Source organism: Lissotriton vulgaris, chromosome 2_1 (assembly GCF_964263255.1).
Source record: "Lissotriton vulgaris chromosome 2_1, aLisVul1.2, whole genome shotgun sequence".
In the NCBI taxonomy this organism is placed as follows: domain Eukaryota; kingdom Metazoa; phylum Chordata; class Amphibia; order Caudata; family Salamandridae; genus Lissotriton; species Lissotriton vulgaris.
This window is the reverse complement of record NC_141687.1, coordinates 1,812,018,530-1,812,040,270: the sequence shown is the minus strand read 5'-3', so window position 1 is coordinate 1,812,040,270 and position 21,741 is coordinate 1,812,018,530. Positions and strand designations below refer to the sequence as shown.

The 21,741-nt window shown below is 44.8% G+C and overlaps 1 protein-coding gene across 8 annotated transcripts in view; it reads left to right on the top strand.

The window, feature by feature from the left end:
* Positions 1 to 21,741, top strand: part of ARNT2 (aryl hydrocarbon receptor nuclear translocator 2) — a 916,564-nt gene that overhangs the window by 742,893 nt on the left and 151,930 nt on the right. For all 8 annotated transcript variants that reach the window (XM_086957884.1, XM_086957885.1, XM_086957883.1 and 5 more), the window contains one exon: positions 1,604 to 1,730. In XM_086957884.1, coding sequence (XP_086814010.1) covers positions 1,604 to 1,730 — 127 coding nt within the window. The remainder of the gene's footprint in view (positions 1 to 1,603; positions 1,731 to 21,741) is intronic.

The window sequence follows — 21,741 nt, the reverse complement described above, 5'->3', positions numbered from 1 at the left end:
AGTTGCCCTTAGTTTCCGCCAGCCCTTTGTTTCACCGTGGATGTCTTTTGCGTCGTCTTCTGCTTCATAGAGGACTATCCACTTGCTGTCTATTATCTCCTTAACCTGTTAATTCCTGCTGGCATCCTTTCTCAGGCGGTGGTGTTGGTTCTTGGACGTTTGCCCTAGTTTCCTGTAGTAGGCAATGTCTTCCACTTCCTACTCTTATGTGGCATTGTGATGCTGTTCCCCAGCCATGTCTTTCTGTCTCCACCTCAGTTACTGCCGTACCTTCTTCTTTGTGGCAGTAGGGCGTCTTTTCTCTGTCCTCCGTTCTTGAAGAATCCTTCGTTCCTCCCGTTCCTGAGAATTGTACTGCCTGATAGTGGTACCTTTGAAGCAGTATATGTAAAGTCTTGTGTTCTAAAGTAGCAGTGACAAAATCCACACGTGTATGCATAGTAGAACTTTTTCTGCTTTTTGTTCATTTTTTTGTTTTAGTATGATGTGTTGAGTAAAATGTAGTTTACAAACTCATTTAGAATGGCCTTTTATCTAAAAATAAACAGCAAACGTTTTCCCCTTTGGGTGTGTTTTATGTAAAGTATTAGCAGAAATTAAGAAAGTATGTATTTGAATATGTTGCAAGATTTTAATATGTTGCAAGATACTGCATTTGCTCAGATATTTACTACTTTTTCTAATTCAAACATAATGCCCAGCACAGAATTCATTGCTACTAAAGAGACGGTCACATGGTTGCAACCTGCACTGATCTGCAGTAAAGTTTATAGATTTATATAGCGAAGCTTATCAACAATGAGGGTATCCAGGCGCTGTCCATGAACACAGATAAATTAAGTGATTTGCCCAGAATCACAGGTTGTTGCGCCGATGCTGATACTCTAGCCCGGAATTCCAGCTCCAGAGTCGGCAGCTCTGGATAATCAAGTCAATTGCCAGAGCTGGGCTTCTGGAGTGGAGAAGTAGACTCAACCTGTCACTGCACAAACCGTTCCAGATATGAATTGGTCACAGGCATTTGACCACATGAGGCAGCTTGGTGGCCTCATGCATCAGACGAATGGTGGGTAGGAAAGAACTATTCAGTTTTAGAAATAAAAAATACTAAGAGAGGCTGCCTTTAATTGATAAATGCCTCTAGAACATGAAAGTCTAATATAAAGCTGGAGTGGAGAAGATATGCTTACAAAAAACAAAGCACCTTCGTGAGAAGGCAAATGATATGTGTAGCAGCCACATATTAAGTGACATATCTTAAAGACCTGCTTAGAAGAAATATCACTAAATACAGAAAGATAATGCTGGTGGCTGTATAACAATTAAAAGGCTACCTGTGGCCACCAGTTGCTTAGCCTGCTGTTGAGTTCTACATTTCAGTATGTTAAAATGTTCAAGTCACCAGTTCGAATTCTGCTAGTGGCGATTTAGTCTTTCAATTGTCATTAGATGCTGAATCTCTCTGGGCTGGAGCAGTTTAGGTTAAAACTGTGTAATGTGCTTGGGCACTCTGGCAGAAGGGATTATCACTGTTGAATTACAACAATTTTTATAAATGTATTGCTTCCTCAGTATTAACATATGATTCTTATCTTGCTTACAGGTGCAAGTTCCCAACATGGCAACCGGAGTGCATGATGGGGCAAAACCAGTGGTGGATAAGCAGGATCCTATCTTCTCCCAAGAGCGTGACCCCCGGTTTGCAGACATGTTCACGGGAATAACTACATGTAAGTGGCACGTGTACATGCTTGGCTGATGCTATGCAAAATCATTTGCTCATGCATTTTGAACCGTATTGATTTAAACCCTGCCCTGCAATCCTGCTCTGGATGAGCCTTGCCTTAAGTATACTTTTGGGGACCCGTTCCCCCTCACTTGTTCTAGTTTGTGTGTATTCTGGGGTGTACGGTTGTGAATCTTCACTCTCGCCCATTAAAGTCTTACAGATCCATTACTGCTTATTTTCTGTGATTGTGTCCCCTTGGATGCATTTTTAGAACTATCCCTGCTCTCTTGTTGTGAGTAACTGTGTTGGCTAAGGTATATTTTTGTAAAGTCATTCCAGCTTACCTTTTGTCGTTGATTGACCCCATCTCCTCCAAGATATACTTTTTAAAAATTCATTACCGCTCTCATATTCAAGCTAAGAAAAAAGTGACTTTACTTTACTGTATCTGTAGCTCTCCAGTATTGGCAGATTTCATAGATTCACATATGTCACCCATTCCCTATTGTCGAGCTATGAATCTCATGGTAAATACTGAAAGCAGTACAAAACATAACTTGGAGAGGATGAAAAACTTTATTATCCTATTCACATAATTTCAAAAGAACCAAGCTTCAACCAGTCAGAATAAAGCACTCTGTTTACCGCTTCCTAAAGAGACTGCACACTTCATATTCTCTAGTTCAAGTGTGAAAAACAATTGTGGCCTAGTCGCAATGGCATGAGCTGCGTTCTGTGGATCTCCGGCCCAGAATGTCCTCAATTCTGTTAGTGCCCTAACATGCCTTTACTTGAAAGGGTAATGTAGCCCCTTTTGGACATCAGAGTGGAATCCAACTGGAGGCCGTTTCCTATGAACTGAAGAAATTGTTTTAATAGACGGTAGCAGGTAGACCCTGAGAAAACCAAAATGGTTGACGCTTTGTCCTGGTGATCCGGAGCTCAGCCGTGAGCGGCCATACAAGGGCTAGATTTCCGAGCCCATGACACGAGAGGCTTACAACGAATGGTGGTGTGCTGCTATGCTCGTGAGTACAGACCCGAGGCTCCCTGTGGAGCACCTGCAGCAGCAATGGACCACCGGAGGCCCTAAAGAGGTGAGTGCACATTCCTTGCGGCGCATGGACACTTGCACCATGGGGCCAGGCGACCCCCCCATTCCCCCACCCTGGTCATCGGTGGGAGGGACCAAGAGACCTCTATAACCCTTCCAGCTCCCTAAGTGTCAGGACAGAGGCCGATCCAGAAGCTTGCTTTTGGTGACGACCATGTGACCATAGCTGACCGGTGGATCGCTGACATCCAGAGAGGATCCGGCCCTTGAGCACTAGATCTGATTTAACACCTTTGGTAGGGAGTGAACGCACCTTCAACTAAAGGCTCCTGTGTCTGGAGAGAGGTGGTGAGTCAATGAAGGCCTGCCTGGAGGTGGACCGGGTGGGAATAGCTGGGGCCTGCCATGACTAGCATCACTATAAAACTGCAACAAAGCCCCAGATTAAACAGTTGGCCAAGACCTGAATGTACTCCACGTTGAATTTCACTCTCTGCATCGGTGCCCTCTCCCAGGCCACCACATGTCTCTCCTGCTAATTGAGGCCAACTAATCACTAACCTGGGCCCGAGAGAACAAAAAAGGGAACCAAAGAAAGTGGTGCTGAGGGTACCTTATGGCTGTTAAGCAAAGGGAGTATCTTGTGCAGAGTGCATTGCCCATCTGCACAGGGTGCGAAGAGTCGATAAGCTCAATTCTCCCCCTGGGATGGGGCCTGGTCACCTGGCCATGGAGAACTGAAGGTGAATTGCAAAAACAAACATTCACCCTTCTTCCCCTGTGAACCGACTAAAAGGGTCACGATGAACCGGTTGCATAACAAACCTGCTTATATTTACTCTTTTGGTGCTTTGGGCTGCTAGAGGCTCCTAAGGCATCCTATATTAAAACAGAAACCCCTTCGCCCCCCTGCAGTCTAGAAGCTCTTATAACACCCTTCTTCTCGTGCGGATTTTTTAAAGGGGCTGTCCCAAATCTGTTGGCATCTACAACCTGAGTGATTTACCTTCTTGGTGGGTGAGGGCATCTAGGAGATCCCTGGCATCCCATAGTCAAATAGAAACAACTTATCTCACTACAGTCTAAAAGCACATTAAACACCAGTGAGCATCAAAGCCTGAGTGCCAAAGCTCTAACATAAGTTTGCTAATGCACTACCATGGACTGTAATTGGCCCGCAACAACCTTAACATTGTGCCAGGCTGGTTTCCCTGGTTTCCTCAGGTCAGGGTCCTCCCACACAGAGTGCAATGGCTAGAACCTCAAGAAAGTGGGCATGGATCAGGCACAGCGCTGTCCCCCAAGATAAGAAAGAGTATCCCCACCTAATGTGCAGGAGGATGAACTGGAACTAATTCTCTCAGCGATCAGGTCCAATAAATAATACCTAGATCACTTGATTGACACACTAGTAGTGGACCTTACTCTCTTGCGAGATGACTGCCGCAAGATCACTGAATAAGTGGTGAAGGTCGAGTCAACCTTGGATGAACTATATCCGACTTCTCTGGCCCATGACAGACAACTAAAGGAACTGACCAAGAGGGTCTCACACTTAAAGCACAGAGCAAAGGATACAGAAGGGAAATAACAACTTATTGAAAAGACAGAAAAAAAGACATACTGTCCATCCTTCAACCTTGGCTAGACCAGATGTTAGGAAGTGGAAGCTTTCTCACCCATCTATGTTCTGGATAGTTCCTACCTGGTTCTGGCTAAGTCCTTCACTCCGGGCTCGCCTCTGAGGCTTTTTTTGGATCGGGTTCTGAACTTCCAGGATCAGGATGCCATCATCCGTAGAGCCAAAGAGATGGGAGGGATTGCCATTGACAATGCCAGGGTAATGATTTTCCCAAACTATGTGGCTGCTATTCATAAACAGAGTTCTTTATTCCTGGAGGTTAAACGAAGACTCTGACAAATTAATGTGAAATATGCTTTATTATTCTCGGCAAAACTTAAGTTCCTGACCAACAGAAAGGCTGTTTTTTCCACTGATCCCCAGGTGGTCTGTGAGTAGATTGAGCCCCAGAAGGAGAGATGAGAGTGAAATGCCCCCTTCCCACGAAACAATGCAAAAGCGTAAACTCAGCTAGAACAAAGGCGACAACATCAGACCCTCAAGACTACAGATCCAATGGAATCAGGAGAGCGCAATAACTGCTGCAATAGAAATTGGATAAACTGCGAAGTGTACAGGGAGCTCGGACGTCTCTGGAGAGGATTCAGGGTCAGAGGCTGGAGAGGAGTCAGGATCAGAGACCAATTGAGCCAAGTCTTCGGCCTTGGGACAGATGATCCCGAGTGTGTGCCGCAGACTGAAGACTACCTCCTTTAAAAACTGTGTCCACCAAAGGCCTACATCACCAGAGGGTGGAATGCACTTAGGTGGTAATTGGGACGCAATAAGAGGGCAATTGCATGACAGGTAGTGTTTCATACGTGAGAACACATGGAAAATAGATGAACTAGGACACCAGCCTTGGCTATATATGAAAAGTCTTCAGCTGGAGTGGGCAACCCCATTTTACTATCAGCATATTCATTGATTTCGTGTTGGGTTTTAAGAGACATACTCTCTCTTTCCTGGGGAAGTAAAGTTGGGCAATTTTCAAAATCCAAATATTGCTCTATTCCTTTATGTGAAGGAGGATTGACACGTGGGCCAGACGTCATTGCCAGGGAGGAGTGGGTGATTAAAGTGTGGAAAAGAATCTTTCTTTACCTTGAGGATCAAGTGGGGGTCCAAAGCGACCACACAAAATGATTGCAAATGATCAACAGGGACTTATAAGTTCCTCACATTGAATGGCTGAGGTTCAATTATTAGAAATAAAAGATATAAAGTGAAATCATATATTAAAAGGAGAGGACCCATATAATATTTTTGCAGGTAACACATCTGACCCGGTCAGAGGGTAGCGCACTACAAAGAAAATGGAGAGGGGAGCTTTTCTACACACTATATTAGTCTTTCGCAATGGAGATGCTAGTGTGGATTAGGCCTGTGGTCCCCTTTCAGGTACTTCATAAATCTTTTGACACAGAAGGGAAATATGTGATTTTGAGGAGTAAGCTTGATGGCAGGGACGTATCCCTAGTGAACCTATAGGCTCCAAAGCATGAGCAGGAATCATTCTTTACTAATTTATCATCTTTCCTGGCGGAGGTGGTGCAATCCTCTTCTGTGGTAGGAGGGGACTACAACTGCGTGGGGAACCTTGATTTGGACTGCTCTCACCCTCCACTACCACCAGCGCCAGCTGAGGAACTCTCATTGGAAGCTTACTCCTCCCAGGAGAGCAGATAACCTTGAGCCAAGACTACTCCTCTTTTCTGAAATCCATAACCAGCATGTACTTTTGGATAAATGCTTGTGCAATCCGTCTATGCTTCCCTGGGTCATTAAGTGTAATATCTATGTAGGACGCTCTCTGACCATAACCCAGTCCTATTAGCAGTTGGTTGGAAAACGCCCTACACACTGATCCGATCCTAGAGACTGCAACCAGATATGTTGGAAGATAAAGCTATCTGGCGACAAACAGGGGTGGTGCTACAAAACAGTTTTACAGAAAACATGGGTATGTCCGCTTCCATCTTAGTAGAGTGGAAACACTAAAAACTAATATTAGGGTAACTGCATCCAGGCTGTGATATGTGATCATTTTACTTTAACCACAGTAATTGCCCACCAAGAGACAAGGCTACAAGAGGTTGAGAAGCGGGTGGTAACTAGCTCACTCCTTGGAGATACCCCAGTGGAGAAGTGCGAAAAGCTGACACAGCTCACAGTGAAAGTGCAGGTTATATAAACCTAGGATTCATAATGAAAGCGGCATGGCTGAGCATCTCCTGGCTTGGCTAATAAAAGCTGGCATGCAAGGGCCTCTTTTTTAATCAATCAGAACTCACTTAGGGGGTCACACTATACTCTCAATTAGGTCTTAACGAAGCATTTAGGGATTACTATGAGCTGCTCTATGCAGGGATGGATAACTTCACAGATCAGGATCTTTTTTGGTTTGTTTGGGAAAACCGAATGTATTGGGTTTTAAGAAAGATGTCTGGCCCCACTGGCCACAAAGTACATACAGGATGTTGAAATGAGTACACTCAAGAGCAAAACAACAACTTAAATTGCACAGTGACACCCACCCATTCAACCCGAGCACCATATGACATGTACGTCTTGCTACAGAATAAGCATTAGTCGCATGCCTCACTCCCTTGTCTTGCAGCTCCATGATCAGGATCTTTTTTGCATAGCTACATAGTATTAATCTCCTTGGAGTCTCCCCAGAGATCTCAGAACCTGTTGGTGGGGTGGTTAGAACTCAGGAAAGAAATGTGCCTGAGAAAACTCAAGGTTTAGATGGTCATCCAGAGGTGTTTTACTGCCTATATAAAGATATTTTAACCCCCCACCCTAGTAGAAAAGTTTAATATGGCTTGACAGCAAGTAGCAGCCCCACCTGCTTATGTGAGGCAATCGTGGGTCCCTACCTAAGCTGGGGAGAGATTTCCAAGAACTTACATTTTATCAACAACTTTCCATGTTCAACAGGGACTAATAGGTGGTTAGTAAGGCACTGGCCAATAGACTACTACCTGTCATGTCCCAAATAATTCATTTAGACCATCCGGGTTTATCCTGGGTTGGAACACAGCTGTGAATGTTAGGCAGTTTACTGAGATTCTACGAGGAGCTACAGACAAAGCATTCAACCCGTTCAATTTGCGTTTCTTTGCTATTGTAATGAAGAGAATGGGGATGGGATTGGGATTTCAATAATGAGTGAAACTTCTTTTCACTGATTCATCAGCCAGGTTGATATTTAGAGCATACAGTGTATAAAGGGGGACTAGACAAGGATCACTCCTATCTCGGTTGTTGTTTGCTATAGCGATGGAGCCATTTGTTTAATTTGTCAGGGAACCACCTTTGATGGTATAGAAGAAGATGGTTGTGCAACTCACATCCTCTCACTTTATGCTGATGATATAACTCTATACATTATGAAAATTAAGCAATATACAAAGGACAGTAGTCTACAGAGTCAAAGAGATGGAAATCCATTTCTTTGGAACGTAATGCCCTCAGACACCAAGTTGGGTGTCATGCTACATCATCGGGCTGCTCCGCGTCTGTCCGGCGCTGCAATGCCTAACGGGCTCCCGATGAGGGGCATTTTGGCAGAGATCTTTTTCCATATAGCCGTTTGGTGCCATGGGGTTGAAAGACTTAGTGAGTGTAGATGAATAAGTGGTGTGTGATGTTTATGTGAGTTAAAACAGGGTTGGGAGTACCAGCAAAAATAACTTTAATTGTGGGGCCTCCTACCCTGATTAAAATAAAGAGGAAAGGCACAATGCTAAGTTAATGTCTTAGGTGTGACGCTCTTCTGTGTGGTTGGTCAACATGTTTCTTCGTAATTCTACAAGTCTAGAGGCGATTCGTCAGGACCTACAGTTAAAAAACTATCTACACTAAGATGGACTGGAAAACTATCATGAATTAATGTTTGGGATTTAAGCCACCATGACTTACTCTGTCTAATGGCTGGTAGTACTGGTTCTACCCTAATTGGGATATACTACTGCTTCATCAATCTCCAGCAGGTCAAGATATGAGGAACTTCCCCATTTAGTTTGTGTAGTACGCAATGTGTTCAAGGACACCAGAGGAGGGCACTGATACTTATATTTTTACAAACTAAGCACAGGACTTGTTAGAGCTTAGGGTCAATAAGAGACGAGATGTAGGAAAAGGAATAGATGAGATCATGTGGAGAATAATCTTACTAACAGCTCAACGTGTGTCCCAAAACAGTAGGTTTAAGTTGATCCTGTTCAGCTACCTACATAGGGCCTAACTTATCCATGAACACATCAATACATACTTTTCAAACACTAGAGTCGAGTAGCCTCGATGTGGTCTGATGAATGCAAATTTCAACCACATGACATGGAATTGTCCACAGCTAAAAACATACTGGGCACAGGTTATATAACATAATTGTCATGTAACAAATAGGAACAATAATTGCACCACTGAGACGTGCCTTTTAAGTGCTTTCCCACACCCTAAAGACAAGAATTGCACAAATAGGTTTGCTTACCTGACCTTTATTCATTCATTGAAAGCAAATTGGTATGAACTGGAATGGGAGAGCAGCCCTACTGATAGCCAGATGGTGTCAGGAGGTTGTGACATGGGATGGATGTCAGGATTTGTTAGGGTGCCCTCCTGCATATGGAGATGAAGTAGGGTTTGGAAAAAATTCACTTTAAGAGGGCATGGGAGACAATACTCGCAGAATTCGAGAACACAGACCCTGAGACCAGAGGACCAGGTAAAAGAGACTTTTCCCTTCAACTTGGCATACTAGGACTTGGACTCACGTACCCTGTAGGTTAACATCATTAGTTGTACACAGGGATGTGCTAGGTGGCCGTCCCATCCCCCAGCATTCCATAGATCATTTTTCTTGAGGTTTTCTTTTTCTTTTTTCTGCCATTGAGACTTATGAACAACTGTATCTACTCTGACTCCTCGTTACAACACCTAATTAAGTTTTCAAGGGTACCAGTTATGGCTCATAAATTGATCCTGGTATAACAACAAAGGTGTTTCCCTCAAGTTAAATATATCTTCCTATTGTTTAGAGGAATGCAGCACGACCACAAGATTGACTCCTTCATTAGTTTATTACGTATCCTGTCACAACAAGAAATGCCAATCATGATATTGCTTGTACTGGGGCAAGACACATTTATTGAATTAGAACAGCACAATGATGTTTAAATGAAAATGTGAAGAACTTTGTTGTATAGGTGAGCCAAAATAGGGGAGGAGGGTGTGTCGCATGTGAATCTATGAAATATACCAATGCTGGAGAACTACAGTTACAAGCAAGTAACTTGTTTCTAGATTCACTTGTTTTAAACAGAATAGAAGCAGTTAAACAATACATAAATATTTATTGTTGTAGATAATTGATAATTAAAAATGGCTTACCCTATTGGTAAACATGACGTGGCACTGCCTGTCCAACTGATGCATCCTTTTGTACTGTTGAATCGAAACAGCAATGCTGGGCAAACCTGTGTTTATTTTGTCCCGTTCCTGCTCTACAAATGTATTGTATTGACACACCAGCAAACAGAGCAGTGGAAGTGGAAAAACCCCTTGTAGAGTGTGCCTTCAGTTTCCCTTCTAGCTTTTCGATGATTTGAGACTAATCGCAGAGATTCAGTGGGCTGGGCTCTGCTCTAAAAAAGTAGTAGCCTTTATGGCGAGTGCCATAGGCTACTAGCAGTTGATTTGCTTTTCTAAACTCCTTAGTTATGTCAATATCAAACTTTGGGCATCTTTTAATGTTGGAAGTATGAAGTGCTCGCTCTGCTACATCCTTCAGATTTTGGAATAAAGTCTCTAGAACAACAGGCTAATTTAAGTGAAATTCCAATACACAGTATCTTTGGAATAAACCATGGGTTTGTTCTTAATACAACACGATCCTCTCAAAACTGCCTGTATGGTTACTTATTGGCAACACCAACAACAATGCCAATTTCCAGGAGAGTTATTTCAAATCAGCCTTTAGGATAGGTTCTAAGGGATTTACCAACTGTGATAGCACTGTGTTGAACCCCTTAGCTGCTAGGGCTTTTCCCCTCAGTCCTTTTTTGGTGTATTTCGCTCTTAGACCTCCATAACTTTATTCCACATAACATGTTCTTAGACCTCCATAACTTTATTCCACATAACAAGTTCATACCAAATATGTGTCTTCTTTTTACAACAACTTTGGGATGCTAAAGGTACCCAGGGTTTGTATTTATATTTTAAGTTTTTGGGTATTAGGAAAAAAGTGTTGAAAGTAAAAGTGCCTGTGTTTTCGTTCCCTAAAAACGGCGTCAACAAATGGTTGCTGTGCTAAAGTCATCCCCTTCCCAGCTATCAGGAACATGCATAGCTGAATTAAAAAAAACTTTTTTTTTTATTTAACCACGGTTTTGGCTATTTTTTTTTTAAAGAGGTAGCCCATTTTTCCTCTTTTTTGGACTTTCAACCTACTTGCAGTTTGTAATGGAAACCAGTTTGAATCCCATGGGTGATCCAGGAAAGCTGTGGATTTCTGAATAGACACATATGTAAAAAAACCCTCAAAGTTTTCCCAAAGAAACTAAGTATTAAAATGAGTAGGAAAAACAGCAATTTCTAACAACATTTTCCTCTGTCATTTTTGTTACAATGGACAATTTTCAAAAGCAATGTACCATTACGTCCGTTAAATCCTTCTGGTTGTGGCGATATCTAAGGTTTGTAGGTTCTCCAAAAACCTGTGGTACCCAGAGCCAACAACTAAACTGCACCATTTGATTGTTTTTTAATCTTTCCTGAGTATACTCCAAATCATATGGTAAAATATGTTGCGTGAGAAATGGGTAACAAGGAAACCTATCCATTTTTTAAATAGACACCAGATATTGAGTTTAGAAGCAGTCGTTGTTCGTACATCAGAGTTTAAGGGCACCCATACTAGCTTGTGATTCAGAGGGCATTTTTCAAAATGTCTTCTTTCTTACACACTGACTTATATTTTGGTGGCACAAATAGAGCGAAGTCCAAATGTTCCTGCATGTCTTTTGATAAAAATGGTACTACACTTGTGTGGGTAGGACTAGTGCCTGCAACAGGAAAGGGCCCAAAATGCAACATGGATACATCACATTTTCCCACTCAAAACTGACCCTTTTTCCCAAGGTGGGTAGGTGTGGATTTTGCGCCCTAGCTCAGTCAGCACCTAGGGAACCCTAGCAACCTGAATTATTTATTTTAAACTAGACAACCTATAGGAATCCAAGGTAGGGTGACTTGCTTGACTCTTACCATGTTTTCTTTACCCAGAATCCCTTGCAAACCTCCAACCTTGACAAAAAAACACAATTTTCTCATATTTCTGTAATGGAAAGTTCTGGAATCTGTGGGGAGCCACAAACTCCCTTTCACCCAGCTTTCACAATTAAAATGATACCTCACACATGTGGATAGTCCTAGTGCCCATGACAGTAAAGGGCCCAATCAAAACATACCCTTTTTTAACAAAGTGGGTAGCTGTGGATTTTGGGCCCTAGTTTCGATGACTCTAAGGAAAACCTAGCAAACCTATATATTTTTGAAATTTATACACCTTGGGGAATCCAGGGTGTTGAAGGACTGGGTTCTGTAGGACCCAGCGGTGCCAGGGCACAACACCTGAAACCTTCGTGGGTAACCTGCTCCGGCGTACGAATCACAGAGACACGGGACACTTCCTTCGGCGTCAAAGATTCAAGGTTTATTTACTGCAGGGAATACAGAAGTCACGACAAGCAACACACGTGCAACTTGGGGAGACTGCTTCAAATTGGTTCTGTGGATCGCTCCTTTTATACAGTTTTTACCCATAAGACAACATGATACACAAAAGTTTACAACCCGGTTCCCACCATCATCCCCCAGAGGGGTCGCTTTGGTCACTCTGAAACACATGAGGTCCGGATCACAAGTGCGGAAACATTTGGCGGTTCCCAACTGTAAAAACCCATCTTCCCAACATTAGTGCATTCCAATCAGCAATAAACAGATCGAAGTAGGAACAAAGACAGGTGCAGAGGAAGACGGAGACAGTGGGGAGATCGGAAAGGGTGTAAAAGGGGAGGTATCGGGAAACACGAGATACAGGCATCAAAGGGACGTGCCTAATGAGATGCACGGCTGAGACAATAAGTCCGTGCAGCAAGATGAGCCTTGAGCGGCGCCATCTGCCTTACAGTAACATCCCCCTCATCATAAAGACACTTACAAAGGACATGTGTCTTCCGCAAATATCTTGGGAGCCCCAGGGTCGCGAAGCGGACAGCGTCCGTTCGCTGGCTACTTGAGGGCAAGAGACAAAATGGATGCCGTATCTAAGATGGAACCCGTGGGTACAGATAAAAAAACCACATAACAAACGAACGGTTCAAGTTAGCACAGCGAAACTGCGCACACTTACTAAACTCGTCATTTGCGGTTCTTAGATACCAGACTCGACCATATTCGTACGAATCGAATGCACCACTTACAATTGTCACGGAACCTCAGACGCTCCTTTTGCCCTCATGTAGGCAAGCACTAGTCTGAATCATATTCGATATTCATCAGACCATCGAGATGTTGCTGTAGCATAGCTCTGTCCAATCGAGTCCCATTGGCAACAGACGGCTGTCTCATACACGTTGTAGCACAGAGGCCACATAAGGCAGGACCGCACTGCACACAAAGGCAACACGTGAACAGGAACACCACAACGACTCCAATGATCATCAGAATCTTCCAACCCCAAGTCGACATCAGGCCCCAAAACCATCCAAGTAACGTCCAATCCCCTACATCCACGTGTATGGATTCGGAGATCTTGTGCAACCTCGAGATGGCTTGATAAACAGTTGGAGCATTATCCGGAATGAAAATGCAGCAGCTCGAATGGATCACCTTACATACCCCACCTCGATCTGCTAAGATGACATCTAAAACCATACGGTTTTGTAACGTCATAAGTCTCTCCGCCTGAAGTTCAGTGGTGATATTACCAAGGGCACTGGCAGTAATATTAGCTGTCGATTCTACCACTCGAGTCAACTGTCTCAGGTTCCTACTATTAACCATAGGTCCCCAAAACGGGAGGAAACCCTTGAAAAAGTCTCCTGCCTCTTGACCGGCAGTATCCTCTTCGCTAATTACGCCTCGCACAACTCTAGTCTTGTGATAATCGGCATCCACAGTGAACGTCGGAGGCAACAGATTTGCAATGAAGCATGAGCCCATGAAGTCAGCGGGCAACCATGCATATGCACGATCATAGCAGATAAAGTATGTACCCTTGGCAGCCAGAAACACAGGGGACGAGACCATCGGCAATATGTAATTTTCAATGCAAGCACTTGCTCCAAGTCGGGCTTGCGATCTTCGGCCACGACCCATGAGACAAAAATTACCAGTGTGGGGTACGACCCATATTGGAGGCGAGCTTTTAAGCTGCTTTTCGCTAGTGAACGCACTATATTCACCTCTACTGAGGACCCTATAGGCTTGTACCTCTTCTTCGGGAATAAGCGAGGGATCATAGATATCGCTATCTAAATCCTCTATTGCTATTGACAAAGGTTTTTGATACGAGGTAGGACCAGAGTAGGGAGAACGTGGTTCTCGAATGGGGTGGAAACCCAGTGCGCTTCGAAACATTGTCTGAAATGCTCGAGCGGACCCTTGGGAGCTATACGGTAACACCAGATATGGAATACCCTTATCCGTAGTATGTGGCATCAACCCACACACCCAACAATTAGTAGTGTTAACCACTAACTGATGTTGATGAAGGAGCTGAATAAAGGAATTGTTGCGGAACTCTACACGTCTAGCCTGCTCATGTTCCGGTAACATGTGAAAGGAATGAGGAGAAACAGTAGAGGTAAGGTTACGGTCAGAAGTAGGAGTAGGTGTAGCAGAAGGTAAGAAGTAAGACATCATGTAATACACCCCACCCGCCAAAAGTGCAGAAGCAGTCAGAAACAATACAAACAGTTGGAATATAAAACATTTGGTACGACTGAGTTGTTGCAGCTTGAATCTATGAGCTTGTACTCCTTCCAAACCGTTCAGCTTCGAGAATGCCATTCCCTACGACCGTCCGCAACGTTTCTTGACGCACTTCGTTCTGTGTAGCAATAGTCAATCCCTAGGAGTTCCCAGGAACCGACGGCCTTTAACCTAGTGTCAAGACCTACTATCCAGAAGGAAGTACGCGCGCGGCCCTACGGCCTTTAATGCACAATATATATATATATATATGCAAAAACAAAGTCTCTCAGCTGTGGAAGCAAAAAGTATAAGAAATGAAGCTTAATATATATATATAGGAATAATTACAGTAGTATAAATGTTCAAAACTGATCACGGAAAACGGGATAATGCAGTTGTCAATACAACAAAGCAGGATCTTTTATTAGTTCTTAGTACGAGATCGCAGAAAGTATCGGGTTTTCCCAAGACGTGTCTGCTCGTCGAACAAAGGATCCGTCGAAGAGACAGCGTCCTGCTGATCAGTTGGGTGTTCTGGTCTTGAGTCTTTTGATGCTAATTGTTCGACAGTGTCTTTCTGCTGCGCCGAGGATTCTACAACAGGCTGTGCGTCGCTAAAAGGTACAAACGCCGGCAATATTTCAGATTCAGATGATGCAAAGCCTCTCCTTACCCACGGGTCTGCCGGCAAAGGAATAGGGACTTTCTTGGTGTGCGTGGCATGCACCCAATTCTTACGTCCCTCGAGACGAACGGCAGTCCTCGTGGCCAGGAGCACTTGATAGGGTCCGGTAAACCTCGGGTCCAGGTTATTCTTGCGTGAAAAATTTCTCGTCACCACCCAGTCTCCGGGCTGGAGCTGGTGGCCTGGACCCTCCGTCTGCGTCGGCAATGCGTCGTAAACCTGTTGGTGAATTAACCTCAGTTTAGCAGTCAAGTCATGTAGGTAATCGATCAACATTGGGTACTCAAGATCAGAAAACATTCCTGGCCTAGGAACCCCCCACACATTCGCAGGACGGCCGAACACTATTTCATAGGGACTAAGCCCTACTCGGGAGTGTACAGTCGCCCTAGTTGACAGCAACGCTAGAGGTAAAGCGTCAGGCCACGAAAGACCAGTCGTAGCCTGAATCTTCGCTAGCTTTAGTTTAAGGGTGCCGTTGTACCCTTCAACCAAACCAGCTGACTGGGGATGATTGGCGCTATGGAATTTCTGATTAATTCCAAGGCCCTTACACACACTCTTCATCACACTACCCACAAACTCACTTCCGTTATCTGACCACACGACTCTAGGCATTCCGTATCGAGGAAAATATTCCTTCAGTAGGATTTTTGCGGTAGACAAAGCAGTATTGTCTTTGAGAGGATAAGCCTCGATCCATCGGGAGAATGCGCAAACCACAACTAAAACGTATTTCAGGTTATTGCATCGCTCCATATGGATGAAGTCCAATTGTATCACCTCAAAGGGGTATGAAGGGGGAGCAAAACTGCCAGGAGGAGTTGGGGTTCCTTTGCCAGGATTGTACATCATGCACACCATACAATTCTTCACCAAACGTTCAGCACATTTCGTGATACCATCATTCTTCCACACAGGAAACAGCAACTTACAAATACCTTTCGCGCTAATATGTGCTAACCCATGTGCCATTGTCACAACGGCCAGCACATACGCATCGGGCAACAACCATCTTTTCTGATCTGACAAATCAATCCAACAACCATTCGCATCCAATTTTCCCGTGCTTTCTTTCCACTTCATCTTTTCAGTCTCAGTGGCCTCATTCTGAATTTCTTTCACACTTTCGATAGTGTCCTCACACATGTTCGATTCTGTAGGCCACCTAACCGAACTCGTCACATACATTCGAGTGCTAAGGTTCCGGGCAGTTTCCTTAGCAACCTCATCTGCAAACGCATTACCACGACCAACATCGTCCGTCACCTTACGATGCGCACTACATTTAACAATCGCTACTTGCTCAGGCAACGTCAGTGCATCCAAAAGGTCATTCACAAGCTGGCCATGCTGAATCTTCGTACCATGCGACGTCAAAAAACCTCTCTCTCTCCACAATCGTCCAAAACTGTGTGCGACGCCAAATGCGTATTGGCTGTCGGTAAACACATTCACACGTTTCCCTTTCGCTAACACACATGCTCTAGTGAGAGCAATCAATTCTGCAGCTTGGGCAGAATTCTGATTCAACCTTGCAGTCTCAACAACAGTATTCAACGTTACAACAGCATAAGCAGTAGTCACATCGCCATTCGGCAACTTAAAACATGACCCATCCACATACAATGTACCATCCGGATCTTCCAATGGGGTGTTTTTAAGGTCCACTCGACCTTTTGTTTCTTCTTCGGTCCTCAAGTAGCAATCATGTTCTCCTACTTCATCTGACTCTGTGCTAATTGGTAACAAAGTTGCCGGGTTCAGAACATTACAACGTTTTATCTGAATGTGGCTTGCCAACAACGTCAACTCGTACCCAGACAACCTCGCACTCGTCAAATGCTGAGTTTTCGTACGATTCTAAAGAGTATCGACTGCATGCGGAACCATCACCGTAAGCATATTATCCATGACCAGTCCTGCTGATTGTCGGATGGAGACCGCAGCTGCCGCAGTTGCTCTCAAACAACTCGGCAATGCTCTAGCTACTGGGTCCAAGGTCGAGGAAAAATATGCACATGGACGTTGCTTACCACCAAAAGGTTGCGTCAAAACACTCAAAGCACAACCTTCCCTCTCGTGAACATATAAGGTAAACGGCTTGCTATAGTCAGGAGTACCTAACACAGGAGCCGGACACAATGAATCACGCAATTCAGAAAAACTTTTCTGACATTCTTCCGTCCATGGTAAAGGAGTTGAAACATCCTTGCACGTAAGAGCCACCAATGGTTTCGCTAGCAATGAAAAATTAGGAATCCATTGCCTGCAGTACGACGTGATACCTAGAAAGGCACGCACATCTCTTTGGGTTTTTGGCACAGCCATGCGCGCAATCGCCGCAATTCTCTCTGGGGTCAACCTCCTTCCCTCCTTTGACAATAAGTGACCTAGATAGGTTACTTCTTGACAACAATATTGGAGTTTAGTAGGTGACACCTTGTGATTCAACTCACAGAGATGTTGCAGCAACGACACTGTAGCAATTTTGCAAATGTCCTGAGTATCGGCCGCCACCAATAAGTCATCGACATATTGGATTAAGGCCGCACCGACCGGCAACCTAAACGCATCCAGTTGACCCTTCAAGGCTTGACTGTAAATCGATGGACTCTCACAGTAGCCCTGTGGAGCGCGTTTGAACCGGAAGCTGCGTCCACCGAGAGAGAAACCGAAAAGGTCCCTGCTCTCCTCGGCAATCGGGATGCTAAAGAACGCATTCTTTAAGTCAATCACCGAAAACCACGATGCAGAGGCTGGAATCAGAGTCAGTAATGCCGTGATGTCAGGCACAACAGGAAATTGAGGAACCACTATTTTATTCACCTCCCGTAAATCGATAACAAAACGATAAACAGGCGGTTTGGAAGGATCCGTACGTTTAAGAATGGGCAGCACAGGGCTGTTGCACACGTTTCCCCGAGTCTCTTCAATAACATCTTTCTCGATCAAATCATAAATGATCGCTAACAACGCTCGTTCACCATCAAGAGAGATACGATACTGGGGAATACGTGGCAATCGCACATTAGATTTCAACTGAACAACATAGGGCGAGATATCAAGTAGGCCCACGTCATTCGGACCCGTTGCCCACAAAGACGCAGGAAGAGAACTCAATTCCGGTGGAAGCTTATCAAGAGACAAATACATAGGAGAGACAACCCTTTCTCCTAACGTAAGCTTTACACCCGCAGGAGAACAATATAAAGTTGCGTACAAACATTTAAGCAAATCCAGGCCCAAAAGATTTTCACCACAACCAGTAGTCAAAATTAACGGAGCCTGAAGCTCACGTGGCCCAATTGTAAGGGGCAAAGGGCGCGAAACTAGATTGCTAACGGGGGCGCCAGAGAATCCAACGGAAACATTTGTTAAGCCAGACAAAGGTGCGCCAGGGAGTTTCGAATGCTGAATGGAACTTTTCGCTGCACCAGTGTCCAACAGAAACGGCTCAACGACGCCCGATGTAGCAACTGCGACGTAAGGCCCTCTCTGATCAACCGGAACTGATACCACTCCCTCTCCTTGTCTTCGGCTGTCCTAGTAATTACTGTCGTCAGTTCCCTGATCGACGTAATAATCGTCTACATTATACTGCGCAGATCGTCCTTGCGATGATCCACGTTGATCGAAACAATTAGTATTATTAGAGGAGTTATCAGAACGGTCATTCTGAGCACCACGACCTCTACCACGTGATGCCTGCTGCGAACCACCACGACCTCCTCTAGATGAGTTACCACTATTACGTTCATTCAAAACAGGGCAATTGAATTTAATGTGTCCCTCCTGTCTGCAATAAGCACATTGATTGTACCCTAACGATGATCTTTGGGAGGAGGAATCATTACGTGGCTGAGATCGATTCGATTGCGACTGCGACCTATTCTGTTGGGATGCATTCTGATTTGAACGCGGAGGATATGCTTGTTGAAGCAATACTTTAGTTTTTAGTTCTTTCGTCTTTTTATCAGCACGGTCGTTCTCCTCTTTCTCTCTATTCTCATAATATTGTGCTGTAGCCAATATCTGAGCTGAGGTAGAAACGGCCCATGCACTTTCCGAATTCTTTAATTTATTGCTCAAATCGGGCAATAAGTTTGAAACAAATTTATCCACAAACAATCGCTGACCACCCTCGGTACCCATATCCTGACCACTATGGTCGATGAATGCCTCCTCGAACCTCGTAAAGAAGTCGGAAACACTCTCGTCCTTCTTTTGCTTACAAGCTGACAATTTATCCCAATTTACCCTCATAGCTGGCATAAGAGTTTTCATTAATGTTATTATTCGTTGAGGAAGATCAACAATCAGCTGGTCGGGTTTAGCGGCAGCCGTTTGTCCGGCATCTGCCGCTACAATGGCAGCCCAAGCACCACCTAATTCATTCGGATGGTTTTCATGACGAATCTTAGCCCATACCGGTTGCGGTACGACATTGCCGAACAACATGTCGATATCGGCGAGATTCATTACCGTAGCATCCACGAGCTGCGATAATTCCTTATAATATCCTGTAGGATTTTTGCGAGGGTCAGGCAAAGATTGCTTCACCTGTAACACTTCCGAGCGTTTCCATGGGAGATGTATCCATACTCTCTGGAAATGCGCCAATGTCGGAGGTTGAGCATTAGGATTGGCTGGTATCCAAACCGGTGGAACTTCGCGCATGGGATATTGGCCAGACTCGTCTGGCGGTGGTTCAACATCCTCGACAAACAATGCATGAGGTATCGGAGCGGGGCGAAAAGATAGCAACCGCTCAATAGCACGTCGAACATTACTATCCACTATCAGTCCATTTGAGAACTGAAACTGAAGATCAGACAAAGCGGTCAGCACCTCGTCAGGCGCATCAGCCGATATCTGATCGCGAAGGAACTTACACATTTCATCAAACACGTATCTTTGGGTTGGTATATTGAATTGACAAAATGTTTCGAGTACAACACGGGGCGGATTTCTAAGAGGGTTTACCATCCAACCCATCGCCATATTATATAGCGCAACACGTTCTCTGTTTCCAGGAAGCTGACTACGTCTCTGAGGACCATCGGAGCTAGCGGACCCATGAACAGGTCCAAGCGAATGAAAGAAGCTAGCCGCAAGAGGAGTAGTACGAGAACGAGTCGAGGGAGAATTATAGGACACAGGACTAACAAGTGAAGGAGTAGAAACAGTAGCAACAGCAGGAGTTAACAAAACAGGAGCAGCAGCGGGAGCAGGAGTATGTGGAAGCGGAGGAGCAGTAGGGATAGAAACAGACAAAGGAGCAGGAACAGTCGGAAGAGCGGGTACAGGCTGAGGAACAGGCTGAGGAACAGGCGGGGGAAGAATAGGCGGAAGAATAGGTACGGCAGGAACCACAGGAGCTGCAGCTGCGGTACCCTGTACGTACGGAGGTGGCGACTTCATAAGATAAGACATTAAAGGATCCTCAACTGGCTCTTCCTTCTTGTCCGACTCCGTAGGCAAAGCGGGATAACATTTATCTATGGTCATACGCTGTAGTCTGTCAAACACTTCCTTATCCTTAACCTCCTTATCACGCTGAAATTGCTCTGCTTTCTTCACTATAGTAGCAACATTATCTCGCTGACTACGTTTATTCTGTCTGATTTCTTTCTGTCGGGCTTCTTTGCGCCACAACCGAAAGGCATCAAACATGGCCGGCCTTGATTTTCTGTCGAACAATTTAATCTCTAGATTATCTAAGATCGGGGCCTCGAAGCTACCATGAGGTGGCCAACGAAGGTCACCGTCCTTCTTCGTGTATTTAATCCAATAATCATTAAAGGTAATCGGACCTAGTCCATGTTTACTATATAGTTCATAAGTGGGAGTTCCAACCGGAGGTATCGGACACGAGTCCTCCAGTCGGGAATCCGTACCACAAGGTCTGAAACAACTAAACAAAGTACTGCGACCTGGCATCTTGCACACTAGCCGAGTTTCACAAACTTCAAGGGTTACGGGATTTACCAAGTCCCAGCAAAGAACAAAACCCTCGGTTTTTGGCGGCTGCAGTCGTCAAACAACACAACAAAGTACGCTAGCAAAGTGTCACCGACAAAAACACTCACACAGCGTTAACAACAAAAACACTTGCTAAAAGTGTCAACAACCAAGAACTCTGGGAGCGACCCACAAATACTTAACTCAAAGATCAGTGGCGTCACCAGGAAGGCCCGTCTATCGTCTCGCTATACCAAGGTCTACGCCAGGCGCCAAAACAGGTCTACAGTCAGGGCAGCAGTCCGTCGCAGCCGTTAGGAGGCGGGAATCTTCGCGGGAAAAGTCTTCGGGCCACTTATTTCGACAACAGGATCGATGAAGCGGGGTGCACCTTCCCTCGGAGATTTCACACGAAGTTCCTCACGATCGTCGGGCTTGGACCGGTACCACTGATGCAGCCCCACGTTGGGCGCCAACTGAAGGACTGGGTTCTGTAGGACCCAGCGGTGCCAGGGCACAACACCTGAAACCTTCGTGGGTAACCTGCTCCGGCGTACGAATCACAGAGACACGGGACACTTCCTTTGGCGTCAAAGATTCAAGGTTTATTTACTGCAGGGAATACAGAAGTCACGACAAGCAACACACGTGCAACTTGGGGAGACTGCTTCAAATTGGTTCTGTGGATCGCTCCTTTT